This window comes from Vitis vinifera, chromosome 12, assembly GCF_030704535.1.
Source record: "Vitis vinifera cultivar Pinot Noir 40024 chromosome 12, ASM3070453v1".
NCBI classification, from domain to species: domain Eukaryota; kingdom Viridiplantae; phylum Streptophyta; class Magnoliopsida; order Vitales; family Vitaceae; genus Vitis; species Vitis vinifera.
In genome coordinates, this window is record NC_081816.1 from 6,258,583 (window position 1) to 6,286,218 (window position 27,636).

At 36.1% G+C, this 27,636-nt stretch overlaps 1 protein-coding gene and 3 non-coding genes across 5 annotated transcripts; 1 reads left to right on the forward strand and 3 right to left on the reverse strand.

Annotated features, from left to right (window-relative positions):
• Window positions 1-3,917: 3,917 nt before the first annotated feature.
• LOC132254833 (small nucleolar RNA snoR77Y) lies at window positions 3,918-4,003 on the reverse strand. Its single transcript, XR_009467214.1, has one exon. It is a non-coding gene; the product is annotated as a small nucleolar RNA snoR77Y (small nucleolar RNA).
• Window positions 4,004-4,063: 60 nt separating this feature from the next.
• Window positions 4,064-4,212, reverse strand: LOC132254836 (small nucleolar RNA snoR2/U65). The gene has a single exon (XR_009467217.1). It is a non-coding gene; the product is annotated as a small nucleolar RNA snoR2/U65 (small nucleolar RNA).
• An 87-nt stretch (window positions 4,213-4,299) lies between these two features.
• LOC132254826 (small nucleolar RNA Z112) lies at window positions 4,300-4,494 on the reverse strand. The gene has a single exon (XR_009467207.1). It is a non-coding gene; the product is annotated as a small nucleolar RNA Z112 (small nucleolar RNA).
• Window positions 4,495-15,820: 11,326 nt separating this feature from the next.
• Window positions 15,821-27,315, forward strand: LOC100244748 (AUGMIN subunit 2). Of its 2 annotated transcripts, XM_002274660.5 has the most exons (7): window positions 15,873-16,179; window positions 16,771-16,893; window positions 24,440-24,544; window positions 24,754-24,822; window positions 25,186-25,299; window positions 26,002-26,362; window positions 26,877-27,315. In XM_002274660.5, exons 1-7 carry the CDS (start codon window positions 16,057-16,059, stop codon window positions 26,894-26,896), a joined length of 915 nt encoding a protein of 304 aa, XP_002274696.2. In that variant the 5' UTR covers window positions 15,873-16,056; the 3' UTR covers window positions 26,897-27,315. The 2 variants fall into 2 exon arrangements, with proteins under 2 accessions (XP_010657233.2, XP_002274696.2); XM_010658931.3 differs by lacking the exon at window positions 26,877-27,315 and having other exon boundaries at window positions 15,821-16,179; window positions 26,002-26,595.
• The last annotated feature ends 321 nt before the right edge of the window (window positions 27,316-27,636 follow it).

The following is a 27,636-nucleotide window of genomic DNA, read 5'->3' on the forward strand; positions in this document are numbered from 1 at the left end:
ATCTATGTTGAACATTCAAAGCTCATATCATTTGTACTATAAATGACTTAGGAGTTATACAAAAGATTTAAGTCATCGATTTTTTGCAAATTGATGAACAGTTCATAGTTGGTTCATGTACTAATTTGAGGAATGCATTGTCTTGGTCATTGGGATGAGATTCTCATGGTAAGTGTATTAGTGTATCTGGTTACACATTATACAAGATCTATAACTACTATATTGTATGAACTTTCAACTTTAAAAGAATATTGAGTTAGTTTTGAGGTCTTTAGTGACTTTGACCTACGAGTGAAATTCTAAGATTGTCATATATTCCTTATGAATTGGGTCGTTGTTAATTAAGACATGTATCAATAAGTGTTCTTAATATAAATACCATAATATCTCATAAATTTGAAATAGTGTGTCCTCTTAAATGATCCTAAGAACATGTCATAATGAAATTTATCACAATGGTAATTCTTTTATTGAAATTTGACATGTTCTTGGAAAGTTGGAGTATATCAATTGATTACATAAGAGGAAAATATGAAACTCAAGGACGATAAAGATAATCTTGAGAGGTTGATAGCATAACATGATTACAAACATTGGTTAAGTGGGAGCTTAAATACAATCATTAGTAAGTTATGAACCTAAGTTTTCTATCTTGATCTAATACCATACGATGCTGAAGTGCGATTAACTCTTTGTAATGGATATTAAGTCATCTTTAGAATTTGATCATGATAGAGATGGTATTCTCTTATGGGTCCCAATGGTCTTTGTTTGAACTCATATTCCTTAGTGACATATTATTTGAGGGATAGTTGATTTTTTTTTATTCATTTGTGGATAAGAGCATTTTGACAAATACGTAAAGTTGCATAAGAGTTTATGAATGACCTTTCAAAATTGAGATAATTAATTCATTAAAGCTTAATATAACCGATTAATTGAGTAAGATCCAATAAGTTAGATTAAGTGGCCCAAACCTAAGATGAGCTCAAGTCATTTAATTCCATAAGGTAAAACTATATACACCTTCTTAAGGATTTAGGACTTAAAAGGCTTGTGATACAATTTTCCATAAAAAGAAAAAAAAAAAACTTTAACCTCCATCCTCATAGAAAGGATTTCATCATCCTCATATGTCAGAAACGATTAGTATGAAAGGGGATGGATAGGGGATTCATGACAAAGTTTGGGAAATAAGAAACGATTGACAAAAGAAACAATCATGGGTTGAGAACAAATACCAAAAGGATCATGGGGCGGTGTATACTTCATTCAATGTGTCTTATGTTCATAGGTCATATGAAACCAACATCCTCTCCAAGGATGCCTGATACCATGACTTGAGACAATATTGTGAATATCACAAGGAAAGAAGTCATTAGATGGATGACTATATGAGCCTAAAATAGTTGGTAAAAGACCTCCTAAAACAAAGTCAACTCTAGGAGTTTATATAGAAAAGAAAGAATAAGGGAGCATCCATCACCGCAAAAACAAAGGGCAATCATATTCATTATGTTTGGTGGGTTGAATGCTTAGTAAAAAAGTATGAAGTAGAGTATATAAACCTTAGATGAATGGTTGCTAGAAACTCTAAAGTCCTCAACATGATGCATAATCTAACTACATCCTCTTAACAAGCCTTATGCTTTTTAGAGGATGACCTTTGGTGCATTAGAACCTCACATCAAGACCCGCTAGTTATCACCCTAAAGGTTACAAATTATGAAGTCTAACACATTCTTCTCAACCTTGCGAACTTTGTTGACTTGTTTTATTAGCAAACATAAAAGCATATGAACTTGTGAAGGGAAGAGTTGGCATTAACCCTTTATTTGCTAGTAGGGTTAGGTGGCATTCCTTGTGAACCTTTGGAGGAGAAACCCTACTCATAGTAGTGGGACCTATAACCCTACCAACATGATTCTCTGTCATGGACATGCATGTATTGTGCAACACCATCATAGGAAAACCTTAGACCTATAACATTGTGGCTTTGTCATCAAACTATCAAAATTACTAACCATATAAGGAACATGGGAAATATATGGAAATCAAGCTATGACAAGTGTGTATGTTGCCATATTGCTCCTCAAAGTTGTAAGCAAAAAGGTCATTGAAGGAGTGGTTATTGTCTCCAATAAGGATCAAATAGCAATTAGCTAGTGACCCTAAGAGAGTTAGGGAACTCTGGGAATCGATAATTATAAAGACCTTACAGCCCTTAACATTAGGGGAAAAGCTTGAGAAAAAGAGTTTGATCGAATCACTACTATTAAACAATGAGTTAAGAAGACGAAAGAAAAAGTTAAATCTCACCAAATGCACATTTTGAAAAAGGTTAGGAAACCCGAACCACATAAAAGTGGTGTTAGAAATGTTGGTCTCAAAGATGATCAAAGAAGTTTAGAAACTCATCAATATAACTAGAGCATTAAGAAGATTTATAGAACGGATGACTAACAAGTGTCCAACAATTTTCAAGATTGTAAAGAAGACATGGAAAAATAGGTAAACAAAAAAATATGATTGGGCATATGAATAATTAAAAAGTTATCCAGCTTGGTTGCCCATTCTAGCTAAGTTGAAAGAGGGTAAAACCTTCTTGTTTCTAATGATCTCGATTGTAACAATAATTAAGGGATTGGTGAAAAATATTACTAGGACAACTTATATACTATGTAAAGGGTTAGTTAATGTGGAGACTCGGTTCTTCCTAATAGGGAAATCGGTCTTGGCCTTAGGATAACCCCCAATGACAATGACATTACTTGTGAGCCAATGTGATCTTGATGATCATAAAGTATTAACTTTGATTCGTCTTAGTGAAGCCTAATCTATTAGGACTGATAAAGTAAGAATGAACAATTTGAATGCTTAGAAGTTGTGTGTTACTGAAAACTAAACTAAAGAAGTCAAGATTATAATACTTTTACAATTACTCGAAGATGAAATTACTTGTTTAATATGCTTGGAACACCCAATAACAAACACTAAGATGGAATATGAAACATGACATAAGCAGATTTTCCCACCCGTAGGGGATCTTGGTGGACAAAGAAGAGCACAAAAAATGTAGGGACTCTTAGAAAAGCAACCAAGCCTTTGTAGACACTAGACAACATTAACCTTCGAAAATCCAAGCCATTTGTGGCACTTTGGATGATAAACATTCAACATGCATTTAAAACACCTTAGATTTCCCCCTTGTGGTGAATGACACTAAGATAAAATTAAACATTCCTTTTTTCTTCTAGACTTTGTAGATGTTTGCTAGTTTCTCATTTAAGGATGGAAGCCCTTGGGGCTAGGAAGGAACAAGGGATCATGATTTGTTCTTTGTGCAAGGATTGAAGTGAAAGGTACACATGATACACAAAATGCAAGTTTCAAAGCTTTAGCTTCTATATTCATGTCATGAAGACCCAACTTTAGAATGGGTCATTTCTCAAGGGTTAAATGTATTTTATCTATTCAATCCCATACTCAAAATTCAACATTTCCTTTACTAAATAGTCCTTCATCATTTACAATCCCTCCATAAATTCAAAAAGTCAAAAAGAAAATTATTTCAAGCCTAAACCAATTGAGAAAAATCAATTTCGCAACATTAGTCAATCTAATCTATGAACAGAATAACCCCATGAGCCTTAAATTACACCTTGAGACACAAATTTCCAGCGTCTGTTTGCTTGCTGAGAAAAAAAATGCAATAAACTCGGGAAAGACCGGAACTTGAAACTTTAATGGAAATTTGAAACGAGATTTCAGATTTCATATAGAATGAGGAGCATTTGACCCAAGATTTTAAAATTTTTATCTCCATAGTATAATATGATTGAAATGGGAGGTTTGCCATGTTTCTCCCCCTCAGATCCCAAAAAGTTGTTCTGAATAGTTCTATGAAAAAAGAAAAATTGAAGCCTCAGAAAGCCAGTCAAAATTTGACATCAAAGCAAAATTCAGCCGGTAATTCCAGATCAGACAAAATCATCATTGGCTTCATCCAAACACTAAGAAGGAAAAAACGAAAAGAAAAGCCAAACATAGTACCCGGACTGAAAAATGTAATCGCAAAAAATCGGCTCCGTAGATCGACGGCATAAACCTGATCCACAGGTTCCTATCAGCATGCGAAACATAGATTGATATCGGTCCAATCATAGCATCGCCGGTCATCGCCAATGGCTACCGGCGACGTGGCATCGGACCTCCCAAGTTCCCAACAACACTAGAAGAAAGAAAGAAAAAAGAAGAAAAGAAAAGGAAAAAAAAAAACCATTCGTTAGAACAAAACAAAACCCTCAGAGTCCCGTTTCAAATCACACACAACGGCGCCCCATAACCGCGTTATCCCGACCAATGAACGAGCACCTCAGACACTGAGTCAGAGGGACGCAATGGTGGATGGGAAGGTTGGGTTATGGGCGACGCCGCTGCTGTTTGGAGTGTCATACGGCACTTCCTATCATGGGCTTTCTTCCTCATTGGGATTTTGATACATCAAAACCATAAACCCTACCCTAATTTCCCTATCATAGCTTCCAAATTGTAAACCCTAGCCCTAACCCTAACTGGACTGATCTGATCAGCTGATGACGCTGTGGAGGAGGCCAACGAGGGGTTTATATAGAGAAACGACGCGTAGCCCTAATTGTGAGTGCTCGGATCTCTTCAAGCTTTCATCTTTGTGATATTAGAAAAAATAAAAAATAATAAAATAATAAATAAGAAACAATAAATTTTCCATTAAAATAGTTTATTTTATTTAGAATATTGTAATTAATTTTATATAATATACATGATATAAAATAATAAATAATTATTTCCAATGAAAAATAAGGATTATGGTTAAACTAATAACCCAATAAAAATCGAACCAAATCCACATTCTAAAATTTGTATATAATTATTTGATATTTGATAAGTTTTTTCATGTTAGATTTTATTAAAATAATTCATTATTTTTATATTATGATAAAATTAATTTTTAATACATTTTATTAGCATAAGGTTTTCCTAATCAAGTTTTGATGATAACAAACCATGATTAAGTTACTAATTGGTTTGAATTGTAAAAAATCTCAGGTATTATTTTGGAAATTCATCAAATGACCTAATGAATACAAGATCAAAACATTTGAAAGACCTTTAATCATAGAAAACAAATGTAAGATGAATGCATAGATGCATTTAGGTTTTACATATCATTTCATGCATTTTATAAAACTCGGTTTATTATTTAAAATTATAATTTCATTAAAACCCGAGTTTTATCAAATGTACCTTAGACAAAACATTTCAAAATTGACATATTAATTTACCTAAAGACCTTGCCTAAGTGTTAGAAAAGAAAATAATAATATAGGTTTTCGAGGCCAAAAGGCTGAACCGATCAAGGAACTAGCCAACCGACTCAACCGGCCAGGGAACCGATCAACCGGTTCCCCTTATCCGGTCGAGGTCTGATAGAGGAGTGCTAAAAACACTTTCTCTCATCCAGTAGCCTTCTCTTCCCGGTTGAGGTATCTTTTTTCCCGATCGACTTTCGATCGAGGTCCGATTAAAGCAACGATAACAGTAACGGTAACCTTAACCTGCCAAAGCATTAAATGTTCCAACGGCTAGTGAACTGGTCGACCCCCAGCTCGACCAGTTTAGGTTGCTTTTTGTTTTTCTTGGCTCCCGATGTTAGAAACCTATAAATTGAGAGCTTCACTTCATTTATGACATAGAGAATACTTGCATTTAACTGTGTACTCACTTGTTCTTACCTTAAAAGCTCTCATTTCTTTCTTGGTGCATTAAATCTTCACTTGCATATCTTTTAGTGCACCCTTGTGAGTCATCCTAGCTTTGATTTGTATTTAAGCCATTATTGAGTTAGGTTGAAAGAAGATCATTCTTGTGAATTGAGTGTTAGAGCCTTCAAGTGAGTTAAATCTTGAAGAGATTGTGTAAGAGTCCATTAGAGCCGGAATCCAAGTGTAAAGAAGATTAGAAGCTTGGTTGAAGCTTCAAGTTAGTATAATCTTCACTCGGTTAGGAGATTGAGAAGAGTGGACGTAAGCAATGAAGTGTCGAACCATTATAAAATCTGAGTTTGAATTCTCTAACTTATCTCTTTATATTTGCTTCTATTGTGCTTGAATTTGTTATGTTGAAAAAGTTTTTGAAAAATCCAATTCACCCCCTCTTGGGTGTTTTTCTCATTTAAGATTAACCTTTATTTTCTCAATTGGTATAAGAATTATGCCTCATGTTTAAGACTTAATAGTATAAGAGGAAATGACTATTCCATCAAGCTCATCTCAAATTTTTGCAAAAATAGAGCTCCATTTTTTACAGGAACTGATTATCCCTATTAGAAAACTAAAATGACTTAGTATTTACAATCAACCGATTTAGACGTATGGGATGTCATTAAAAATGAAATGACCCAACTTTTCTTATAAAAGTAGTTGATGGAGTCATGGTTCCAAAACCCAAGCAAGAATGGAATGAGTTTGATAGAAGAAAATTTCAATTAAATGCTAAAGTCATTTTCACTTTGCAATGTGCTATGGATAAAAATGAATATAATAGAATATGTTAATGCAAATCGACTAAATAAATTTGGAGATTGCTTGAAATAACTCATGAAGGAACAAATCAAGTGAATGAGTCAAAAATAAATTTACTTGTTCATAGCTATGAATTGTTTTTTATGAAAGAAAATGAAACTATTGTTGAGATGATCGCTAGATTCACCGACATTGTCAATGGTCTTGAAGTATTGGGAAAAACCTACAAGGAATCCGAAAAGGTGATGAAGATCTTGAGGTCACTCTCATCAGAGTGGCATACAAAGGTCACCGCAATTTAAGAAGCAAAAGACTTGACCAAGCTACCTATGGAGGAGCTCATAAGGTCATTAATGACATATGAGATCAATTTTGCAAAGAAGCTACAAGAATATGAAAACAAAAGGAAGAAAAGCATAGCTCTCAAAGCTACAACTAAGGAAGAAGAAGAAGTTGAAGAAGAAAAACAAAGTAAAGAAGATGATGATCTAGCCCTCATCACAAGAAAACTCAACAAATACATGAAGGGTGAAAGGTTTAGAAGAAGAAGGTTCACCTCTAGAAGAGACCTTTCTAAAAAGAAATCTTCATCTCATGGTGACAAGGAGAAATGGGAAGAGAAAAGAGATTTGGTGTGTTTCAAATGCAAGAAATCGGGACACATTGAATATGATAGTCTTCTCTACAAAAGTGAAGCCAAAAGGAGAATGAAAAAGGCAATGATGGTCACTTGGAGTGAAAGTGAAGAATCCTCCAAAGAAGAAAATGAGAAAGAAGTGGCAAACATGTGCTTCATGGCAATAGATGAACTTGATGAGGTAAACTTTAACTGTAGTGATGAAGATATGCATGATTTTTTTGAAGAATTGTATGAGGATTTTTAAAACTCATCTTGAAAAAAAAAAAAAGATTTTGAGAAAGAAAAATGAATGGTTGACCCCCTCTGTTTCAAAATTTTCTTGTGGGCAAAAATATTTTGAAATGATTCTAATTAGCCAAAAATGTGTTTTTGACACAAGAGATATGATTCAAATCTTCAAAAAATCAAAAGTATTTTAAAAACTATTTTGTAAAAGAATCCTCAAGTGCAAATCCTTCTACTACTTGCAACTTTTATGGAAGAGGAAGACACATTAGTAGTACATGTCCTTTGAGAAATGGCTCTCAAAAGAATTCAAATGCAAAAACTAAAAAGGCCTGGATTGAAAAATTCAAGGTCACTAACCCTCGAGGACCCAAAAAGATATGGGCACCTAAATCAACTTGAGTTTTATTTTGTAGGGTTCAAAGAAGGATAAGTGGTTTTTGGATAGTAGATACTCAAGACACATGACCGAAGATGAATCCAAGTTTGCTTTCTTTACAAAGAAAAATGGAGGATATGTTAACTTTGGAGACAATGCAAAAGGAAGAATCATTGGTCAAGGCAACATTGGCAATGACACATCCTCTTTTATTGAAAGTGTTTTATTAGTAGATGGTTTAAAACATACCCTTTTAAACATTAGTCAACTTTGTAACAAAAGTTTTAAAGTGATTTTTGAAACATCTCATTGCATCATCAAGGATATTCAAAATGATAAAACTATCTTCATGGGTCATAGATGTGATAATGTTTACACTATAAATATTTCAAAATATGATGGTCATGATAGATGTTTTTCAAGCATGCATGATCAAAGTTGGTTGTGGCATAAGAGGTTGGGACATACTAACATAGACCTCATTTCCCAACTCAACAAAGATGAACTTGTTAGAGACCTTCCCAAAATAAATTTTCAAAAGGACAAAGTTTGTGAAGCTTGTTAAGTGGGAAAGCAAATCAAAAACTCTTTCAAAAACAAAAACTTAATTTACACATCTAGGCCACTTGAGTTGTTGCATATGGATTTATTTGGTCCCTCTAGGACACTAAGTCTTGGAGGAAAGTCTTATGCATATGTTATTGTGGACGACTTCTCTAAATACACATGAGTCTTGTTTTTAAGTCAAAAGAATGAAGCCTTTTATGAGTTTTCAAAGTTTTGCAATAAGGTTCAAAATGAAAAAGGTTTTACAATTACTTTTATAAAAAGTGATCATGATAGAGAATTTGAAAATATTGATTTTGAAGAATATTGCAATGAGCATGGTATTAACCACAATTTTTCGGCTCCTAGAACTCCTCAACAAAATGGGGTAGTTGAGAGGAAAAATATAACTCTTCAAGAAATAGTTAGAACCATGCTAAATGAAAACAATTTACCCAAATATTTTTGGGCCGAAGCAGTTAACACTTCTTGTTATGTTTTAAATAGAATATTATTGAGACCCATTTTTAAGAAAACTCTCTATGAGCTTTGAAAAAACAAGAAACCCAACATTAGTTATTTCAAAGTTTTTTGGTGCAAATGTTTTATATTAAACACCAAAGACAATCTTGGAAAATTTGATGCAAAATCGGATGTTAGAATTTTCCTTGGTTACTCAACTTCAAGTAAAACCTTTAGAGTTTTTAACAAAAGAACCATGGTTGTAGAGGAGCTCATCCATGTTATTTTTTATGAATCTAACAATTCTCTCCAAGAAAGAGAGAGTTTTAATGATGATTTAGGTTTGGAGACCTCCATGGGAAAATTTCAAATTGAAGATATAAGACAACAAGAAGAAATTGGAGAGGATCCCAAGAAAGAAGAATCACCATTAGCACTACCCCCTCATCAACAAGTGCAAGATGAATCAAGCCAAGACCTTTCTAAAGATTGGAAGTTTGTCATCAACCACCCACAATATTAAGTTATAGGTAATCCATTTAGTGGGGTAAGAACTAGAAAATTACTTAGAAATATTTGCAATAATCTTGCTTTTATTTATCAAATTGAGCCTAAAAATATAAATAATGTTTTAGTTGATGAAAATTGGATGATTCCTATATAAGAAGAGTTAAGTCAATTTGAAAGAAATGAAGTATGAGAATTAGTACCAAGACCTTCAAATCAAAGTGTTATTGGAACTAGATGAATTTTTAGAAATAAAATGGATGAAAATGGCATAATTGTTGGAAATAAAGCAAGATTGGTAGTCCAAGGTTTTAATCAAGAAGAAGGGATAGATTATAAAGAAACCTTTGCCCTCGTATCTAGGTTGGAATCCATTAGGATGTTTCTTGCCTTTGCATGTTTTAAAGACATTGTTCTATATCAAATGGATGTGAAAAGTGGTTTTTTAAATGGCTTTATAAATGAAGAAGTATATGTTGAACAACCACTTGGTTTTCAAAGTTTTAACTTTCCTAACCATGTTTTTAAACTTAAAAAGACACTTTATGGTTTGAAACAAACACCTAGAGTATGGTATGAACAATTGAGTAAATTTCTTTTGAAAAAGGGTTTTAAAATGGGAAAAATTGACACAACTCTTTTCATAAAGACAAAAAAAAAATGATATGCTCTTAGTTCAAATATATTTTGATGATATTACTTTTGGAACTACTAATGTCTCTCTTTGTGAAGAATTTTCTAAGTGCTTGCATAGTGAGTTTGAAATGAGCATGATGGGAGAACTCAACTTCTTCCTTGGACTTCAAATCAAACAACTAAAGGAAGAAACCTTCATCAATCAAGCAAAGTATATAAAAGATCTTCTCAAAAGGTTTAACATGGAATAAGCCAAAACAATGAAGACTCCGATGAGCTCATCCATTAAGCTTGATAAGGATGAAAAAGGTAAATTCATTGACTCAACTATGTATAGAGGCATGATAGGTTCTTTGCTATATTTGACCGCTAGTAGACCTAACATTATGTATAGTGTATGCTTGTGTGCTAGATTTCAATCTTGTCCTAAATCATCTCACTTAAGTTCCATAAAAAAAATTCTTAGATATTTGAAAGGAACAATGGACATAGGCTTATGGTATTCTAAGAGTGATAACTTTGAATTAATTGGATTTTCGGATGCCGATTTTTCCAATTGTAGGGTTAAAAGAAAAAACACTAGTGACACTTGTCATTTCTTAGGACACTTACTTGTTTCATGGCATAGTAAAAAACAAAATTTGGTAGCCTTGTCAACGACAGAAACTGAATACATAGCAATCGGTTTATGTTGTGTACAAATTCTTTGGATAAAACAAACAATTAGTGATTTTGATTTATCTTTTGAGCATATTCTTATTAAATGTGATAATACTAGTGCCATTTAAATTTCAAAAAATCTCGTGCAACACTCTAGGACTAAGCATATAGAGATTAGACATCATTTTCTTAGAGACCATGTACAAAAGTGTGACAAAACACTTGAATTTGTAAGCACAAAAGATCAACTTGCGGATATATTTACAAAACCTTTAAGTGAAGAACAATTTGTTGATATTAGAAGACAACTAGGGGTGATTTCTTTATGATCTAATGATTGCTTAATGAATTCTTGATGAATATACCTTCTGATTGCATTAATTTCATGTCATATGCTTCATATAGACATATACTTAGATAAATGGTCAAATTTTGACCAAAAAATCAAAATTCCCTTGGCATTAGGCATAAAAAATTAGGGATTTCAACTGAAAATGGCAGATGAATGATCACGAGACGAGAAAATGCACAAAAGTTGAAAAGTCAAACTGTTGACCGCGTTGACTAGGCGGTCGACCAGTTCGTCGAGACTGAGGATTTAAAGAGACTCCCGCGCTTCGTTTTCTCCATTATTCTCCTTCATTTCTTTAGGGTTTTTCACATTTCGGCTTCCAGAGACCAAATTGAGCAAGGTTTGGACCGATTGAAGGCTTTGGATTGGATTTTTGGGAAGATTGGAGGCTAGGGTTTCAGTTTTGGACTACACTTTCTTCCTCTCAAGCGCCACAGTTAGTTTTTTTTCTTCTTTCACGCCTACCTAAGGTTTCGGTTGTGAGTGCTTTTCTCTCTACCAACCTCGTTTATTTTGTTTCTGTATTTCTCATGGCTCTTAGGAGAGAGTCGACTGCCTCTAGGGCACAGGAAAAGTGCCTAGCTGAGACATCTCAACCTGCTCAGACAAAGGCTCGCCGAAAGGCGAGGTTTGACATCGCCCTATTCAATTATGTGGAGGATTATCAAATGTACAAGAAAAAGTTTGCTTAGAGTGAAGTAGTTCCAGGGAGAAGTATCAATTTATCCCAACTCCAACATTTTGGGTTTGAGGGTCTTTTCAGTCGGATAGGTTAGTTGCCCATAGTGACAATTTCAAAGCCGATTTTTCGACATTGGTGAGAGCATTCTATTCGAGGGCGACATATGACATTGGTGGCACGATTATTTTCACCGTTAGAGGAGTCGAGATTCAGCTAGACCTAGAGAGCATCTGTCTCATTTTTTATATTGCTCCAATTAGACTCAGGGTGTACGAGTCCAAGATTTGGCCCACTGTGCCGGATTTCGAGCCTAGAGAGGTCGTTTAAAGGATGTGTGGACTTGCAAACGCCCAGGGGATGGGCAAACCATCGGCCCACAACTTGACCGTGGTCAGTAGAGTACTACACCGCATGATTTGCTTTATCTTGCTACCACGAGGCAAACACCGAGACGAGGTCTCCTATTATGAGGCATTCCTCGTGGACTCTATTCTAACCGAGAGACGAATTCACTTAGGGTATTTGATGATGATGCACATGATCTCATGTTGTGAGAGCACGACCCGCGTACTCCCCTGTGGCTGCTTCCTCACTAGAGTGTTCAAGGATGTTGGGGTTGATTTGAGCAGAAAGAAAGATTTTGAGGTCCCCAACATTTATGATACATATGTTGAGCAGTCTTTGGGACGGATGAAATTTGAGAAGGTCCCTGATGGTTCTTGGATTAGGAGAGCAGAGAGACCACCAGCATAGGCCCAGGGACAAGGACAAGGACAAGTGCATCCCGGAGTAAAGGAGGAGGCCGAGATAAGAGAGATGAAGGGTAAAGTAGACCTCAAAGACACTTTCAGTAGAGAGAGCTCGAGCTTGACATTCCTCCACTCCAGTTATAAGGTGTTCAGTTTGAGGCCAAATTTTTTGAGCCAATGATGTCTGAGTTGACTTACATAGTAGGACCATCTTCTTAACCATCATTCACAGAGCCTCCTCACATAGAGATACCACCTCATCAAACACCTCACACTCCTGATCATGCGCTTGGATGGATCTATCTACTTAGATTAGCTCTTTTGGCACTCGCATGAAGGAACTTGCAATAGTCAGTGATAGTCGATTCTACTCCATGGAGGATCGCATGGATCAATATCAAATTGGCTTCACCTTTCAATTTGAGTATCTACAGTAGAGATTTGAGCGTATGGATGATCGCATGGATGATCGCATGGATCAGCAGCAGACTGTGTTTGAGCATCTCCAACAGAGGATTGAGCGCATTGAGAGTCGCCAGGAGAGTTAGCATGAGGAGATGATGGCTTACCTACGCTCCGTGTTTCCACCTCCACCTCCTCAGCCTTGATTTCATAGAGACCTCCTTCGTTTCAGTTTTATGTTGCCAAAAAGAGGAGAGATATTTAGGACCTAGGAAACTTACATGCATATCATTGTCATATCTTTTGTTTGGATCAAATATATGATAGACTTATATGTTTCATGTACTTTTGACTTATATATGATATGCTATATGTTTCATGACTTACACTGTTTCTTATTCAAAATTCATTATCTCTAGCATGTCTTGATTTTCTTGTTTTTTAACTTCATAAATTTTGATTGATTGATCCATGATTGGTTTGAGGGGAAGATTCTTCTTCTCCTAGATAACCAAGGTTTGTCATCATAAAAAATGGGGAGATTGTTAGCCCAAGAGGTCTCCTAATTAGGTTTTGATGATAACAAACCATGGTTAAGTTACTAATTGGTTTGAATTGTAAAGAATCTCATGTATTATTTTAGAAATTCATCAAATGACCTAATGGATACAAGATCAAGACATTTGGAAGACCTTTAATCATAGGAAACAAATGTAAGATGAATGCATGGGTGTACTTAGGTTTTACATATCATTTCATGCATATTTGAAAACTCGGTTTATTCTTTAAAATTACAATTTCATTAAAACCTAAGTTTTATCAAATGTACCTTAGGCAAAACATTTCAAAATTGACATATTAATTTACCTAAAGACCTTGCCTAAGTGTTAGAAAAGAAAAGAACAGAAAAAGATAGGTTTTCGAGGCCAAAATGCTGAACCGGTTGAGGAATTAGCCAATTGGCTCAATTGGCCAGGGAACCGATCGACCGGTTCCCCTTATTATGTCGAGGAGTGCTAAAAACACTTTATCTCATCTAGTAGTCTTTCCTTCCCGGTTGAGGTATCCTCCTTCCCAATCGACCTCCGGTCGAGGTCTGATTAAAGCAACAGTAACCTGCCAAAGCATTAAATGCTCTAATGGCTAGTGAATTGGTCGACCCCCAATTCGATCAGTTGAAGCTGCTTTTTATTTTTCTTGGCTCCTGATGTTAGAAACTTATAAATTGAGAGCTCCACTTCATTTATGACATAGATAACACTTGTATTTAATTGTCTACCCACTTGTTATTGCCTTAAAAACTCTTATTTCTTTCTTGGTGCATTAAATCTTCACTTGCATATCTTTTAGTGCACCCTTGTGAGTCATCCTAGTTTTGATTTGTATTTAAGTCATTATTGAGCTAGGTTGAGAGAAGATCATTCTTGTAAATTGAGTGTTAGAGCCTTCAAGTGAGTTAAATCTTGAAGAGATTGTGTAAGAACTCATTTGAGTCGAAATCCAAGTGTAAAGAAGATTAGAAGCTTGGTTGAAACTTCAAGTTAGTAGAACCCTCATTCGGTTAGGAGATTGAGGAGAGTGGATGTAGGCAAGGAAGTGTCGAACCACTATAAAATCTGAGTTTGAATTCTCTAACTTTATCTCTTTATATTTGCTTCTATTGTGCTTAAATTTGTTGTGTTGAAAAAGTTTTTGAAAAACCCAATTCACTCCTCTCTTAGGTGTTTTTCTCATTTAAGATTAACTTTTATTTTCTCACATTTAATATATTTTTAACATCAAATTCAAATTAATTTCAATTAATTTTAAAAACAAATTAAACTTAAAAGACTTAATATAAACTCAAATTAATGAACTTGGGCTCAAAACAAATCATTTATAATTAAAAATGACCATTAAATTGAGTTAAAATAGATTCATAAAAATCGAACAAAACCGACTTTTAAAGACTTGGTTTAGTTTTGTTTTTTACTCTAAATTTGATTGATTCAATTTTTATCATATATACATCGACTATATGGTTTGGATTCATTTTTTACTAAATGATCGACTCAATCGATCATATTTGTATCACATACAAAAATAAGAAATGTGTTGATATACACTTACTTCTCTTAAAACCCGGAATATGTTTCATATATTAGATGCATTGTATTTATATTTATCTAAATATAGTTTCATATATTAAAAATTTATAATATGTTAAAGTAGATTATATATTGTTTTAATATATTTTTTTAAAGCCTTTTATTTTCTTATTTTTCTCACCCTTCTCTTTCCATTTTTAAAATTTATATTATTCCTTTCATAAAGATTTTCAAACATTATCTTTCCATATTTTTAATGCATTGTTTTTTTTATATATATAAATAATTTATTTACTTATTTATTGTATTTTCAAATTTCTCTCAACATTTTCTTTCCATATTTATTAGATATGGGCTATTTTATATTTTTTTATATAAAAACTATTCTTAGTCAATGTATCAAAAATACCTTCAATCAATATATCAAAGTATTTTACCACTCTTATATACCAATAATACCCTGAATCAAAATAGTAAATATTTTTTAGATATATATATTTGTATTAAGATATATTCTTCTTAAGAACTTTTGTATTATTTTGTGCCTTTAGTAACTAAACAATTAATTTCTTATATATATAATCCATAATTATAATTTTTTTCTTGTATTAGTAGTTTGATCAAGTTAATTGCTTCGGGTTTTCAAAAAATTGAAGTTAATTTAATTTAATTTTATGAACAATCATGTTTAATGAAGATTTTATTTTCTTAAAAAATTTGAAAATTGAATAAGAAAGTATTTTTTACAAGAATAATGTGTTTTTTCAAAAAATACTACAAAATAATTTTTTAATATTATAAATGATTTTTCAGATTAAAAAAAAATTATTTTTAAAATTTTGTTCAATGACTATTTATTTATTTATTTTTTCAAAACACTTTTGAGACTAAAGTGATTTTTAAAATCATCGCGGAACGCAATGCACGTATTTGAAATACAAGCGTTTAACCGGGATGACTTGATAGCTTAAAGAGTTGAATGACAAAACATTGACGTCGTAATCCCAAAAGCATATTATACGGAGTAGTCTTACCAAATCCGTAGAGGATTCGACCCGACGGAACTGGCATATTGAGATTTCAAAAAATTTCAGGCTGCCGTCCAAGCAACTCACACTTCAATTTCAATTTGAATCTGGAAAAAACGCCAGGGTTCGGGCTTTGAAATGTCGATGGGAAGCGACACCAGCTGGGTGGGGAAGAAGCCTCTGAGACGCCTCGGAGGCATGTCCGATGCCCTCTCCATCGCTGCTGATCTTGGTTTCTCTGTTAACCCTCCTCCTTCCCAGGTTCTCTCTTTTGGGTTTCTCAATTTCACTGCATTTTTTTGTAAATATCTGCATATCAGTCTCCATTTTCGGCTACAACATCAACAGGGGTCGTTTGATCTGGACCCATTTCAGTACCTTGGACGTTGAGCTTGATTTGCTTTCATTATAACCGTTTTGTTTTGTCTCCATTGGTGTTCGTCAATTTGGGTTCCTGTAATTTCCAATTTGTGTACTGATTGGGAAGTAAGTTTTTTCCATGATTTTCTTTTCGAAGGGGTTTGTTTATTCATGGAATTGGAGATTTGAATCTCGACATCAAGAACATGGGTTTTCTAGGCGTGTTTTGAATAGCATTTTTGAAATGTCTGGTAAATGGAATTCTAACATGTTCTTGAGCTCATGGATTTGGTGCAAATTATGTGATGGAATACTCAAAATGTCTGAAATTTTCCTTTGAAATCGTAATTTATGAAATTTTGAGATTGTGCTACACTTGTTTGGCTTCCACTTAGATAATTTACCGTCTTAGTTTGTAACCCTTAAGTATTTTATTTGTATTAGTCATACCATGGAGGCTGGTCCATACAATTGATCTATCATTCTGTACAGGAAGAACTCCAGAACTTATCTAGTACTGGTGAAAAGGGTGATGACTTGATAAGGGTTTTAAGAGAACTTACCACCGTACAAAGAAAAATAGCAGATTTGCAAGTGGAACTTCAAGGTCGAAAGGTGAAGTATCCCATATTCTAATCCTTGTTTTAATTCATTATTTCATTCACTAGAGACTGTCACAATTATATTCTTTGAGGGATGTACATGTTGTCAGCTTTAGGAGTTGCAGTGGACATTGATTTGGTAGGGTGCCCTTTTGGACAATCTTATTTATAATATGGTGGTGGTCGTATAGATACAGAATCTCAATTGTTTTTGCTGACACATGTCCTTTCTCGTCAAATATGCATGCACGTGTATTTTGGATGGTATAAATCGATGAAATTTTAATGGGGTCATTGATTCCATTTTTCTTTTGCACAAAAACCTGATACCAGAAACATTTTCAAATCATAACTCATCATTTAGAATGGAGAACAATGTCAAAACAGAAGTAGAAAAAATGCAAAAGGATACTCAACAAATAGAATGGTGCAATACAAAGAAGCAAAGAATCACTTACAAGGACATTATAGGAGAAGCTCTTTGCTTAGCTAGATAGTGCATTATGCAGTTCAATAGTTAAAATATCTTAGTGCAAGAACATCTCACTTAGACTCCATGGATCTCTATCTATCCTAAAAAATGTTCACATTTCCCTATATCCAGATTTCCTAAGAAACAGTGAGAATAGCCAGCCTCTAAAGAACCCTATTCTTAGCATTTCCTCCCAAACCCATGAAGGGAATGGCCATCATCTCAACTGCAGCCATTGAAAAGCAGTCCCAGCCAACTGAAATAACTTGTGTTAGAGAATGAAAGCCACTGGATAATGAAAAAGTAGATGATCAACAGTTTCTCCACAACCCATTCTCATTATACGATGTTCAGTACATTAGTCTTTAAAAAGTTTCCTTGGATATTATATATTGTTAAAAGAGAGAGAGAAGAAAACCTTGATTCTCATTCATGTGGTGTCTACTTACAATTGAGAAAATATATATATAAAAGGCTAGGAGTCCTAACTACCATACATGTGACCTATATTAAAAAAAGGAAAGATTGTACACTATAAATTCATTATATTCAACACTCCCCCTCAAGCTGGAGCATATACGTCATATGCACCAAGCTTGTTACAAATGTATTTAATCCTAAGACTTCTGAGAGATTTAGTGAAGATGTCTGCTAGTTGATTATTTGAATTCACAAAACTTATAGCAACACATCCTGATGCGATATTCTCTCTAATGAAGTGACAGTCAACTTCAATATGTTTGGTCCTTTCGTGAAAGACTGGATTGGATGCAATATGTAATGCGGCCTGGTTATCACAGATGAGTTTCATCTGTTCATCCTTTCCAAATCTCAACTCTCGAAGAAGATGTCTCAACCATATGAGTTCACATGTTGCCAAAGCCATAGCTCGATACTCAGCTTTAGCACTAGATCTGGCCACTACATCTTGTTTCTTACTCTTCCAAGATATTAGATTACCTCAAATAAAAACACAGTACCCTGAAATGGAACATCTATCTGTGGGTGAGCCAGCCCAATCTGCATCTGTGTAACCAACAACCTGAGTATGACCTCTGTTCTCGTACAACACACCTTGGCCTGGTGTACTTTTGATATATCGAAGAATGCGGATTACGACATCCCAATGGCTATCACATGGTGACTGTAGGAATTGACTAACAACACTCACAGGAAAAGAAATGTCTGGACGAGTAATGGTGAGATAGTTCAATTTACCTACGAGCCGTCGATATCTCCCAGGGTCTCCTAAATGCTCCCCCTGTCCTGGTACAAGTTTGACATTCGGATCCATAGGTGTGTCTATCAGTTTACAGTCTAACATACCAATTTCTTCCAGGATGTCTAAAGCATACTTCCTTTGGAAAGGACCACACCGGAACTGGATTGAGCTATCTCAATTCCCAAGAAATACTTGAGTTTCCCCAAGTCTTTGGTCTGAAAGTGGGTACAAAGATGTTGCTTTAGTTTCTGAATACCATCCTGATCATTGCTTGTAATGATGATGTCGTCCACATAAACAACCAGATAAATACACTGCCCCAAAGAGTTATGATGATAGAAAACTGAATGGTCTGTTGTACTGCGAAGCATGCCAAACTCTTGAACAACAGAACTAAAACAACCAAACCATGCTCGAGGAGATTGTTTCAAGCCATATAGAGAACAGCGTAACCTGCACACTAAACCAGACTCCCCCTAAGCAACAAAACCAGGAGGTTGCTCTATATAAATTTCCTTGGCAAGATCACCATGAAGGAAGACATTTTTAATATCCAACTGATAAAGAGGTCAAGAACACATAACAACCATGGAGAGAAGCAAGCGGACAGAAGCAATCTTGGCAACAGGGGAGAATGTGTCACCATAATCATAACCATAAACCTGAGTATAGCCTTTAGCAACTAAGCGGGTTTTAAGGCGATCGACCTGACCATCAGGACCAACCTTAACTGCATAGACCCAACGACAGCCAACTGTAGATTTACCAGAGGGTAAAACAACAAGATCCCAAGTGCCATTAGAGTGTAGAGCAGCCATTTCATCCACCATTGCCTGTCGCCAGCCTGGATGGGAAAGAGATTCATGGGTGCTCTTTGGAAGAGAAAGAGAGGATATAGCAGAAACAAAAGCAGAATAGGGTGAAGATAATCGATGATAACTCAAAAAATTGTAAATAGGATGAGGATTACGAGTAGAGCGAGTACCTTTCCGAATAGCAATGGGTAAATCATCAGGAGAAGGCAGAGCCGGGGCAGGAGAAACCGAAGGGATAGGAAGTGAGTCAGTAGGTGCCTCAGCAAAAGGGAGAGGAGCAGCGACACGAGGGCGACGATGATAAACCTGAAGTGGTCGAGAAGGCACAACATCAGATAGGGAGACAATGGGAAGGGGCAAGACTTCAGAAACAGGAAGAGACTCAGAAGTGGTGGGAAAGAATGGTGAGTCCTCAAAGAAAGTGACATCAGCGGAGATAAAGTATCGATGAGTCTCAAGGGAATAACAACGATAACCCTTTTGAAGTCTGGAATATCCCAAGAAGAGGCACTTCATGGCTTTGGCGGAAAGCTTGTCCTGTCCAGGAGTGAGAATATAAACAAAGCAAGTACAACCAAAGACACAAGGAGGAAAGAAATAAAGTGGTTGGTCAGGGAAGAGAAGGAAATGAGGAATCTGATCATGTAAAACAGAGGAGGGCATACGATTAATCAAATAACAAGTGGTAAGAACAACGTCCCCCCAAAAACGAAAAGGAACATTACTATGGAGGAGGATAGTATGAGTTGTCTCAACAAGATGTCGATTCTTGCGTTCAGCTACCCCATTTTGTTGAGGAGTATGAGCACAAGAAGACTGATGAAGAATCTCATGATGAGACATAAATGAAGTAAATGGGGCTGAAAAATATTCCCTGGCATTATCACTGCGTAACACACGAATAAAAATATTGAACTAGGTCTGGATTTCAACATAAAATTTCTGGAAAATAAAGAATAACTCAGCTCGATTTTTCATTAAAAATAACCAAGTACATCGAGAATAGTCATCAATGAAAGTGACAAAATACTGAAATCCTAAAGTAGACGCAATCCGACAAGGACCCCAAACATCAATGTGGACAAGCTCAAAAGGAGACTTTGCCCGATTATTCAAACGCTTTGGGAATGAGACACGAGTATGTTTCCCAAGCTGACATGACTCACACGAAAGTGACGACAAAGTGTAAAAACGAGGGACCATCTTCTGGAACTTGGAGAGACTAGGGTGGCCCAAACGATTGTGAATGAGGAGAGGAGCATCAATGGAAATGCAAACTACAGGAGATGAATCCGAGGTGAGGTGATAGAGGCCTTGAGACTCACGTCCTATGCCAATCGTCTTCCCCGTACTCCGATCCTGCAAGGTCACAAATTTATCAGAAAAGGTAATAGAGCAATTAAGAGTACGAGTGATTTTGCTGATGGAAATAAGATTAAAAGGACATTCAGGAGTATAAAGGACAGAAGTAAGAGGTAGAGAAGGCAGAGGAAGGGCCAAACCAATACCTTTAGCTACAGTTTGAGAACCATTAGCTAAGGTAACAGTAGGTAAAGCAGAGGTAGTAGTAATAGAGGAGAAAAGATCCTTATTACCAGATATGTAATCAGAAGCTCCAGAATCTAGAATCCAGGGTCCAAGAGAAGATGTGTGGGTAAGACAGGCAGAAGCATTACCAGGCTGGGCAACAGAGGCAACAGAGGCCTGAGATGCGGAGGAGCTCGGAGGCTGAGGTAGCTGAGAATCAGAGGACTGGGCCACATGGGCAGTGTGAGGAGGCCATCCATGTAACTGATAGCAATGATCGTGAGTGTGACCAAGTTTATTACAATAGGTGCAATGAGGACGTTAACCTCTACCTCGGTTACCACTGCGTCCTCCTCGAGAGGTAGTGTGAGAAACTAACACAGAAGAATCTGAAATGCTATCAGATGGCAAAGTCTAAGTGGACGAGATACGAAGGAGGCGAGCAAACACATCATCCAAGGACAGAACTAATGAACTACCAAGAATTTGATCGCGGACAGGCTCAAGATCCGGACGGAGGCCAATAAGAGTAAGGACCATGAAGAACTTATCAAGCTGTGTTTGTTGAGCCCCAACATCAGGAGTAAGAGGCATCATAGTCAAGAACTCCTCCTTAAGAGAGGCAATCTGGCCAATATAAGTAGATAGATCCAAGTCCTGTTGGTTGATATGGACAATAGCAGAAGCCACCTTATAAAGACGCTGGATATCATTCGTGTGTAATCCTTTGGCTTGAGTCCAAAATTTAAAACAAGTTTTGTAGGCCCGAAGATGAAGAAGGATCTTGGGATCAACTGATTGCCATAATACACTACATAACTGGGCATCTATCTTTCTCCACTGTACGCGCTCAACCTTAGGGATATCTGCCTCCTTTGTAACCAAGTGATCCTCATATCTTTGTCCCATAAACCAAAGTTCAACAGAGGCAGACCAAGAAAGATAATTTTTACTGCCAACCAATTTCTCCAAAGTAAAAGAATCGCCCGTGTGAGAGGCCAAATAGAAAAGAAAAAAAACAGTCGTGGCACCACCGGAAAGGTAGAAGAACACTTCCCAAGGCACGTGCAGGGATTGGGGTTGAGAAAAAATAGCTGAAGGACACCGGAAAAACTGTTCGGAGGGCCGACGGAGGCAAAAGAACCCCAAAAGAGGCACGTGCAGGGCTCGGATGGCAAAAACAGGTATGAAGGGTGGCTAGTCGGCGTTAGGCGAGGTTGGAGGAGGAAGTGCGTCGCCGGAAAGTGGCTCACGCGCCCTCACGCGCCGGCGCGTGAGATGCAGTCGCCGGCCGAAAAAACGCGCGTGGCCGGCGCGTGGGTGGTTTTCTGGCTCCGGTGCTTTGGGAAAAATTGGAGATCTCCTCCAGGCGCTCCTTGCGGTGTCAGAAAAAGACGTTGTAAGGAAAAGTTCACCGGAAAAGTCGTCGGCGGTGAATGTTTTCTGACGACGATTCGACCGACCGGAAAGCTTTGGGGTCTGGGGAAGGTGACCGAAATGAAACACGGTTTCCCGGAATTGATGACACGGGGAAATTGGAAAGAATTAGGTTTTCTCCCTTGGCTCTGATACCATGTTAAGAGAGAGAGAAGAAAACCTTGATTCTCATTCATGTGGTGTCTACTTACAATTGAGAAAATATATATATACAAGGCTAGGAGTCCTAACTACCATACATGTGACCTATATTAAAAAAAGGAAAGATTGTACACTATAAATTCATTATATTCAACATATATGATTAGTATTAATTTTTTTTGTTTGCAGCCATGCAAAAGCCAAGACTTAGGTCGAAGTTTGAACTTTCAAAAGAAATTTAGCCTAAAAGAAAGAAAGAGTGTCTAAAGTAGAGAGTGCCCAAAACAAATATTGTGAATAAAATAACCATGAAGGAGTGAAATACCAAATTCTCTCATTGAGAAAAGAGGATGATAATTAATCATGAATCAAGGAAGACATGACAGTATTAAATTCATCAATTTTGTAGTCAGATAAGTTGTGTCAGAAATTAAAATTCTAGGATGAGGAGGAGGAAAGGCTTAGAATAGATCAAATAGAAGAATATTTAAATCTTGAGATCTAAAAGAAGAATCTTTAAACCTTGGGATCAAATAGAGGTTGAGATAGGGGGTCTAAAATGTTTGGTCTCCCCACCACTCATCTTCCCACAATCAAATCCTAGAACCATCCCCAATTAGGAGCCAGGAGTTCCCAGACAAATTAGAGAAACTTCAGGCAATTTCTTTTCAATGTGCTCAATGTGACTATCGGATTACTATGTTGGCACCCCAATTAGGAACCAGGTGTTCCAAGACATATTAGAGAAACTTTAGGCAATTTCTTTTCAATGTGCTCAATGTGACTGTCAGATAACTATTTTGGCATCACAACCATTGGAGTCTGAACCATAAATACGTATAATTACCTTGTGCCACTCTCCTTGGGAAACATCCATAACCACTCACCCAAAAGGGTTCTATTCCTTAAAGAAATCTCTTCAAGATCCAAACCCCTTTCATTCTTAGGCTTACAAATTGGTTCCCAGCTGATTAGATGATTGTTGCAGTCTTTCCTAAATCCTGACCATAGTAAATCTGTGTTTCTTTCAATTTGAGATCTGAGAAGTGATCTTGCCTAAAACTCTGAATGAAAACTGAGAGGAAGCAAGTGGAGATAAATGATAAATATTTTACCATTGCCAGTGCAGCTCTTCCTCCTAACTGTGGACAGATTCTTCTCTAACCATCTAGCCTACAAGTGATACTTTCTAGAATAGGTCTCAAATTTGGGAAGCAATGGGATTCCCACTCAAAGGAGCCCCAATAGAAAGAAGACCTATCTGCGATCCTGCAACCTAAAGATGAGGCTATCCTTAGAGTTTGGTCTTGAGCCACATTAATGCCTGAAAGGGCACTTTCATTTAGGTTTACTTTAGGTCCTGGTATCCATCAGATTTAAAGAATAGATTTAATGCTATACACAACCTCTCTACTAGCTCTGGAGAAAAATATAATCTCATCCACAAATGTGACACCTTGACATGATGCCTGCACACCCAAAAAATCTTCCACAATTCCTCTGCCCTTGGCTCTGATCATCATTCTCTCAAAACAATGCTACTAATGCAAAGAGAAAAGGAGAAAGTTGGTTATCTTGTTTGATCCCTCTAGAAGCGTTTACCCAACCTTTCATACAACCAATTCATTAACATTGCAAAATTTAAAATGGAGTAAAATTACTATGTGATACTTGTGATTCACACTTTTACTTATATCTCTTCCTCCTCCTGCCTTCCCCTCCTCTGCTATTAGATGGAACTTACAGACATTACAAACATTCAAACTTACATCATTACATATAACATATTCTCTTTTGGCTTGGCTTAAACTCCAAACCTGTAATCTAAGGCAATTTGGGAATTCTCAAGGATAATTTTTTGGTCTCTTTTACTTGAATCTGTTTATTTGAAAATTTTATACTGGGCACTTCCTAACTGACATGTTTGTTGAATTGGATTGTTTAGGAAGATAAGAATGTGGCACATCTCACGCATGTAAGTGAAATGGAAAAGAAGTGTGAGACTTTAGCAAGGATTACTGCTATATTGAAAGATGTTATTCAAAATAAGGTGATGTATTTGGTTCTAATTTTGTTCATCATAGCCTACTTGAATTGGTATTCTAGTGTTTCATATGCCTTGGTTGCAGTGTCATGCTTCATCTTAATAATGTTTCATTTTTCTTCATATACATACACATGCATCTTCAGCACACAGGTAAAATGACATCATTAATCCTGTGTAACATATATGCGGGAATCTTTGTTCCATTTTGGCAGGATCGCATTATAGCTCGTCTTCAACAACCATATTCACTAGATTGCATTCCAGTGGAAGCAGAATTTCAGGTTGGTCACTCAATCAAGATGCCCATATTTCTATGTTCCTGTTTTGGTGGGTTTCCAAAATGTGCAAAAAGTAGAATCTCATACACTACACTAAAATTTTCCTTTAGTTTCTATGTTTGTATCAGAAGTTTAGGAAGATTATTTTTGTGATTAAAATATTGGTCAGGTTTGTGATTCATACTGCAGATTGTAAATTTAGTTTATGAAAATATCTAGTGGGAAACATGGACAATATGTCATAATTTTCAAAGTTGGTTCAAATTTTAATCTTGCTTGAATTTTATTGTATGGTCATCTTAGTTCATTATGTGAAAACAACAAAGTTCCCAATGCTGATATTGTCTTTTGGTTGAGTTTGTACAGAAACAATTTTCAGAATTATTGATGAAGGCTGCAAGTGATTATGGTGCCTTGACAGCATCTGTTGCAGATTTCCAATGGACTCAAAATTTCAAGGAGCCACCTTCAGTATGGGGGGTATGTTTATGGAAACATTTGATATCTTCCTATGGCAAGTACAAATTGCATATTGCAACAAGTTGAATAATCCATTTTTCTTTTCTTGACTTAGCTCTGAAAACATCTTATCCAGTTCAGATGTCTGTAGCGGATTTCAGATGTTATACAAATGTATTTTTTTTAATAGAGTTGGCTTTTCTTCATTATTAACTAAACTTACCCCAGACATGGAGCATGATTTCCAATCTTATTGTTAATTTGATATACCTACGAGAGAAATAGGAGTGCTGGAAACCATGTGAAAATGATACTGTTCCATTTTGTTTTTGACACCCTCAGGTGGCACAGATTTATCATTTAGTAGGAACCTATTCATGAGATGAAAACTTAAATATTGTTAATCTAGTTTCTGAAAAATCACTGGCCTTGCCTAAGGTTATGCAGATTTGATCATTCTTTTTGGGGTTTTAAGCTTGGGAGGAAATCGGTTACCCAACAAAAAATGGTGTTATTTCTTGAAAGTTTTCAGAATGATTTTGTAAATGCTACAAACAAAACTATTCAAGATGAAAAAGAAAACAGGATAGAAATGTCTGGGCTTCTAAATGATATGACCAGATGAGCATCACTTTTCTATTTAAAATGAGTTCAACCATATGTTAAATTTAAGAGGAAGTTTGTGCTGCAGAATGTGATCTTTTGTTTGGTTGACTGATACAGGAAATGCTCCGCCCAATTCCTGTTGCTTTAGCATCATGCACTCGATTCTTTGAAGCTATGTCTGCGATGAGAGAATCGTTTGCAACACTTCAAAATCTAAGGGTGGGTAACTCTGCTTCCTCCTTGCCTACAACACCTGCCAAGGATCCCTATCAAAGAATACCAGGGGATTCTGAATGTGTGACTCCACCTCCTTGGAGAAATGAACCAAGCTTTGATGATTTAGCTGTAAGGAGTGTGAGGAGGCAAGAAAATGAAAGGCAAGAAGTGGAGGATGAAAATAGTGAAGTGGGTGAATTAAATCAGGTTGATGGCACGAGCCACAGGAGATTGTCTTGGCCTCCTTCAGTTAAGAAGAGTGGTATGTAGTGAATAAGCTGATTATCATTCGTTGCCACTCATGCTATATTTTCCTTGAAATTGTCCCATGTACAACATTTTCATTATAATGGATTCTTCTCGCTCTTCCTTAGCTACTAATACATGCCAGTGAAACCAACATTCATTTGTGCAGTAATATACATTTTTTAATTAAATGTTGTAGTGAGTAATGATGCGGCTTGGCATCTTTCATATACATTACTAATTTTCCTTGTGCCCTTTGGAATCTTTCTTGACTCATAAAATATTAATTTTGTCTATGTTTTATGCTGTTTGGCATCTTTCATATGCATAATATTAGTTGTGTATGTTGGTTGCAAAGGTGCTTATTGATTGTTCTTTAACAGGCAAATTCTTAGCTTTGTTTGCCACCTTATGTTAGTTTTGTTTGACATATTTAGGAATAAGGTGCCTTTGCCATTGCCTAACGATTCTACCCCTAGGTTTCAACTTGCAACAGATTTTTTCATTTCGACTGTCTGTCTGTTTGGCAGATGGGAAAAGTCTGTACTAGAACATCTCATGTGGTTAAACTCTACTGCTTTAGATTTCAAAGTACTCCTCGGTTATCCCGACAAGCGCGATAAATGTAGCTGCTGCTAGTTGGTTTCATTGGTGCAACCAAGGGATGTGATATTGCAGCTGTGTCATTGATCCATAAGAATTCAGATTACAGTTGGGTTCTGTTCCAAAGGGTAAGAAATTGCTTGTAATGCAATAAAGCCCGCCTAACTCTGGTGAGTGTGCCACACATTTTTCAATACTGTTGCATGTTTAAAGCTCTTGTTGGTTTAGTCACACAAACCTTGTGCCCAGACAACTCAACATCTATCCATCCCTTCACAAAGGTATGAGTTTTGTCACTGAAATTGGAACTCATCACTTGATGGCTTCACTTCAACTAGTGAATTTTGATCATACAATTCAAAGGCATTAGGAAAATGCTAAGGTACCAATGGTGATGCCTACCAAACAAAATATCTGGATCATTGATTATAGATGGTGAGATTTAGTCCATTGAACAAGCATATCTTAGATCAGGCTTTGGTCATCTCATCGGAAAATCAATTGGTATCTAATGAGGATAGATTAAGCTTTTTATAATAGTTGGTCACCATCATTTGGGTGATTTATTCCCGGACTTAAGAGGACATTATTGCACTCCAACAGAATATAAACCAATGAGATGTAGATATGAATGTATAAACAAATGAAATCTAAAAATATACCCGGGACCATTGATGGTGTCGTTTT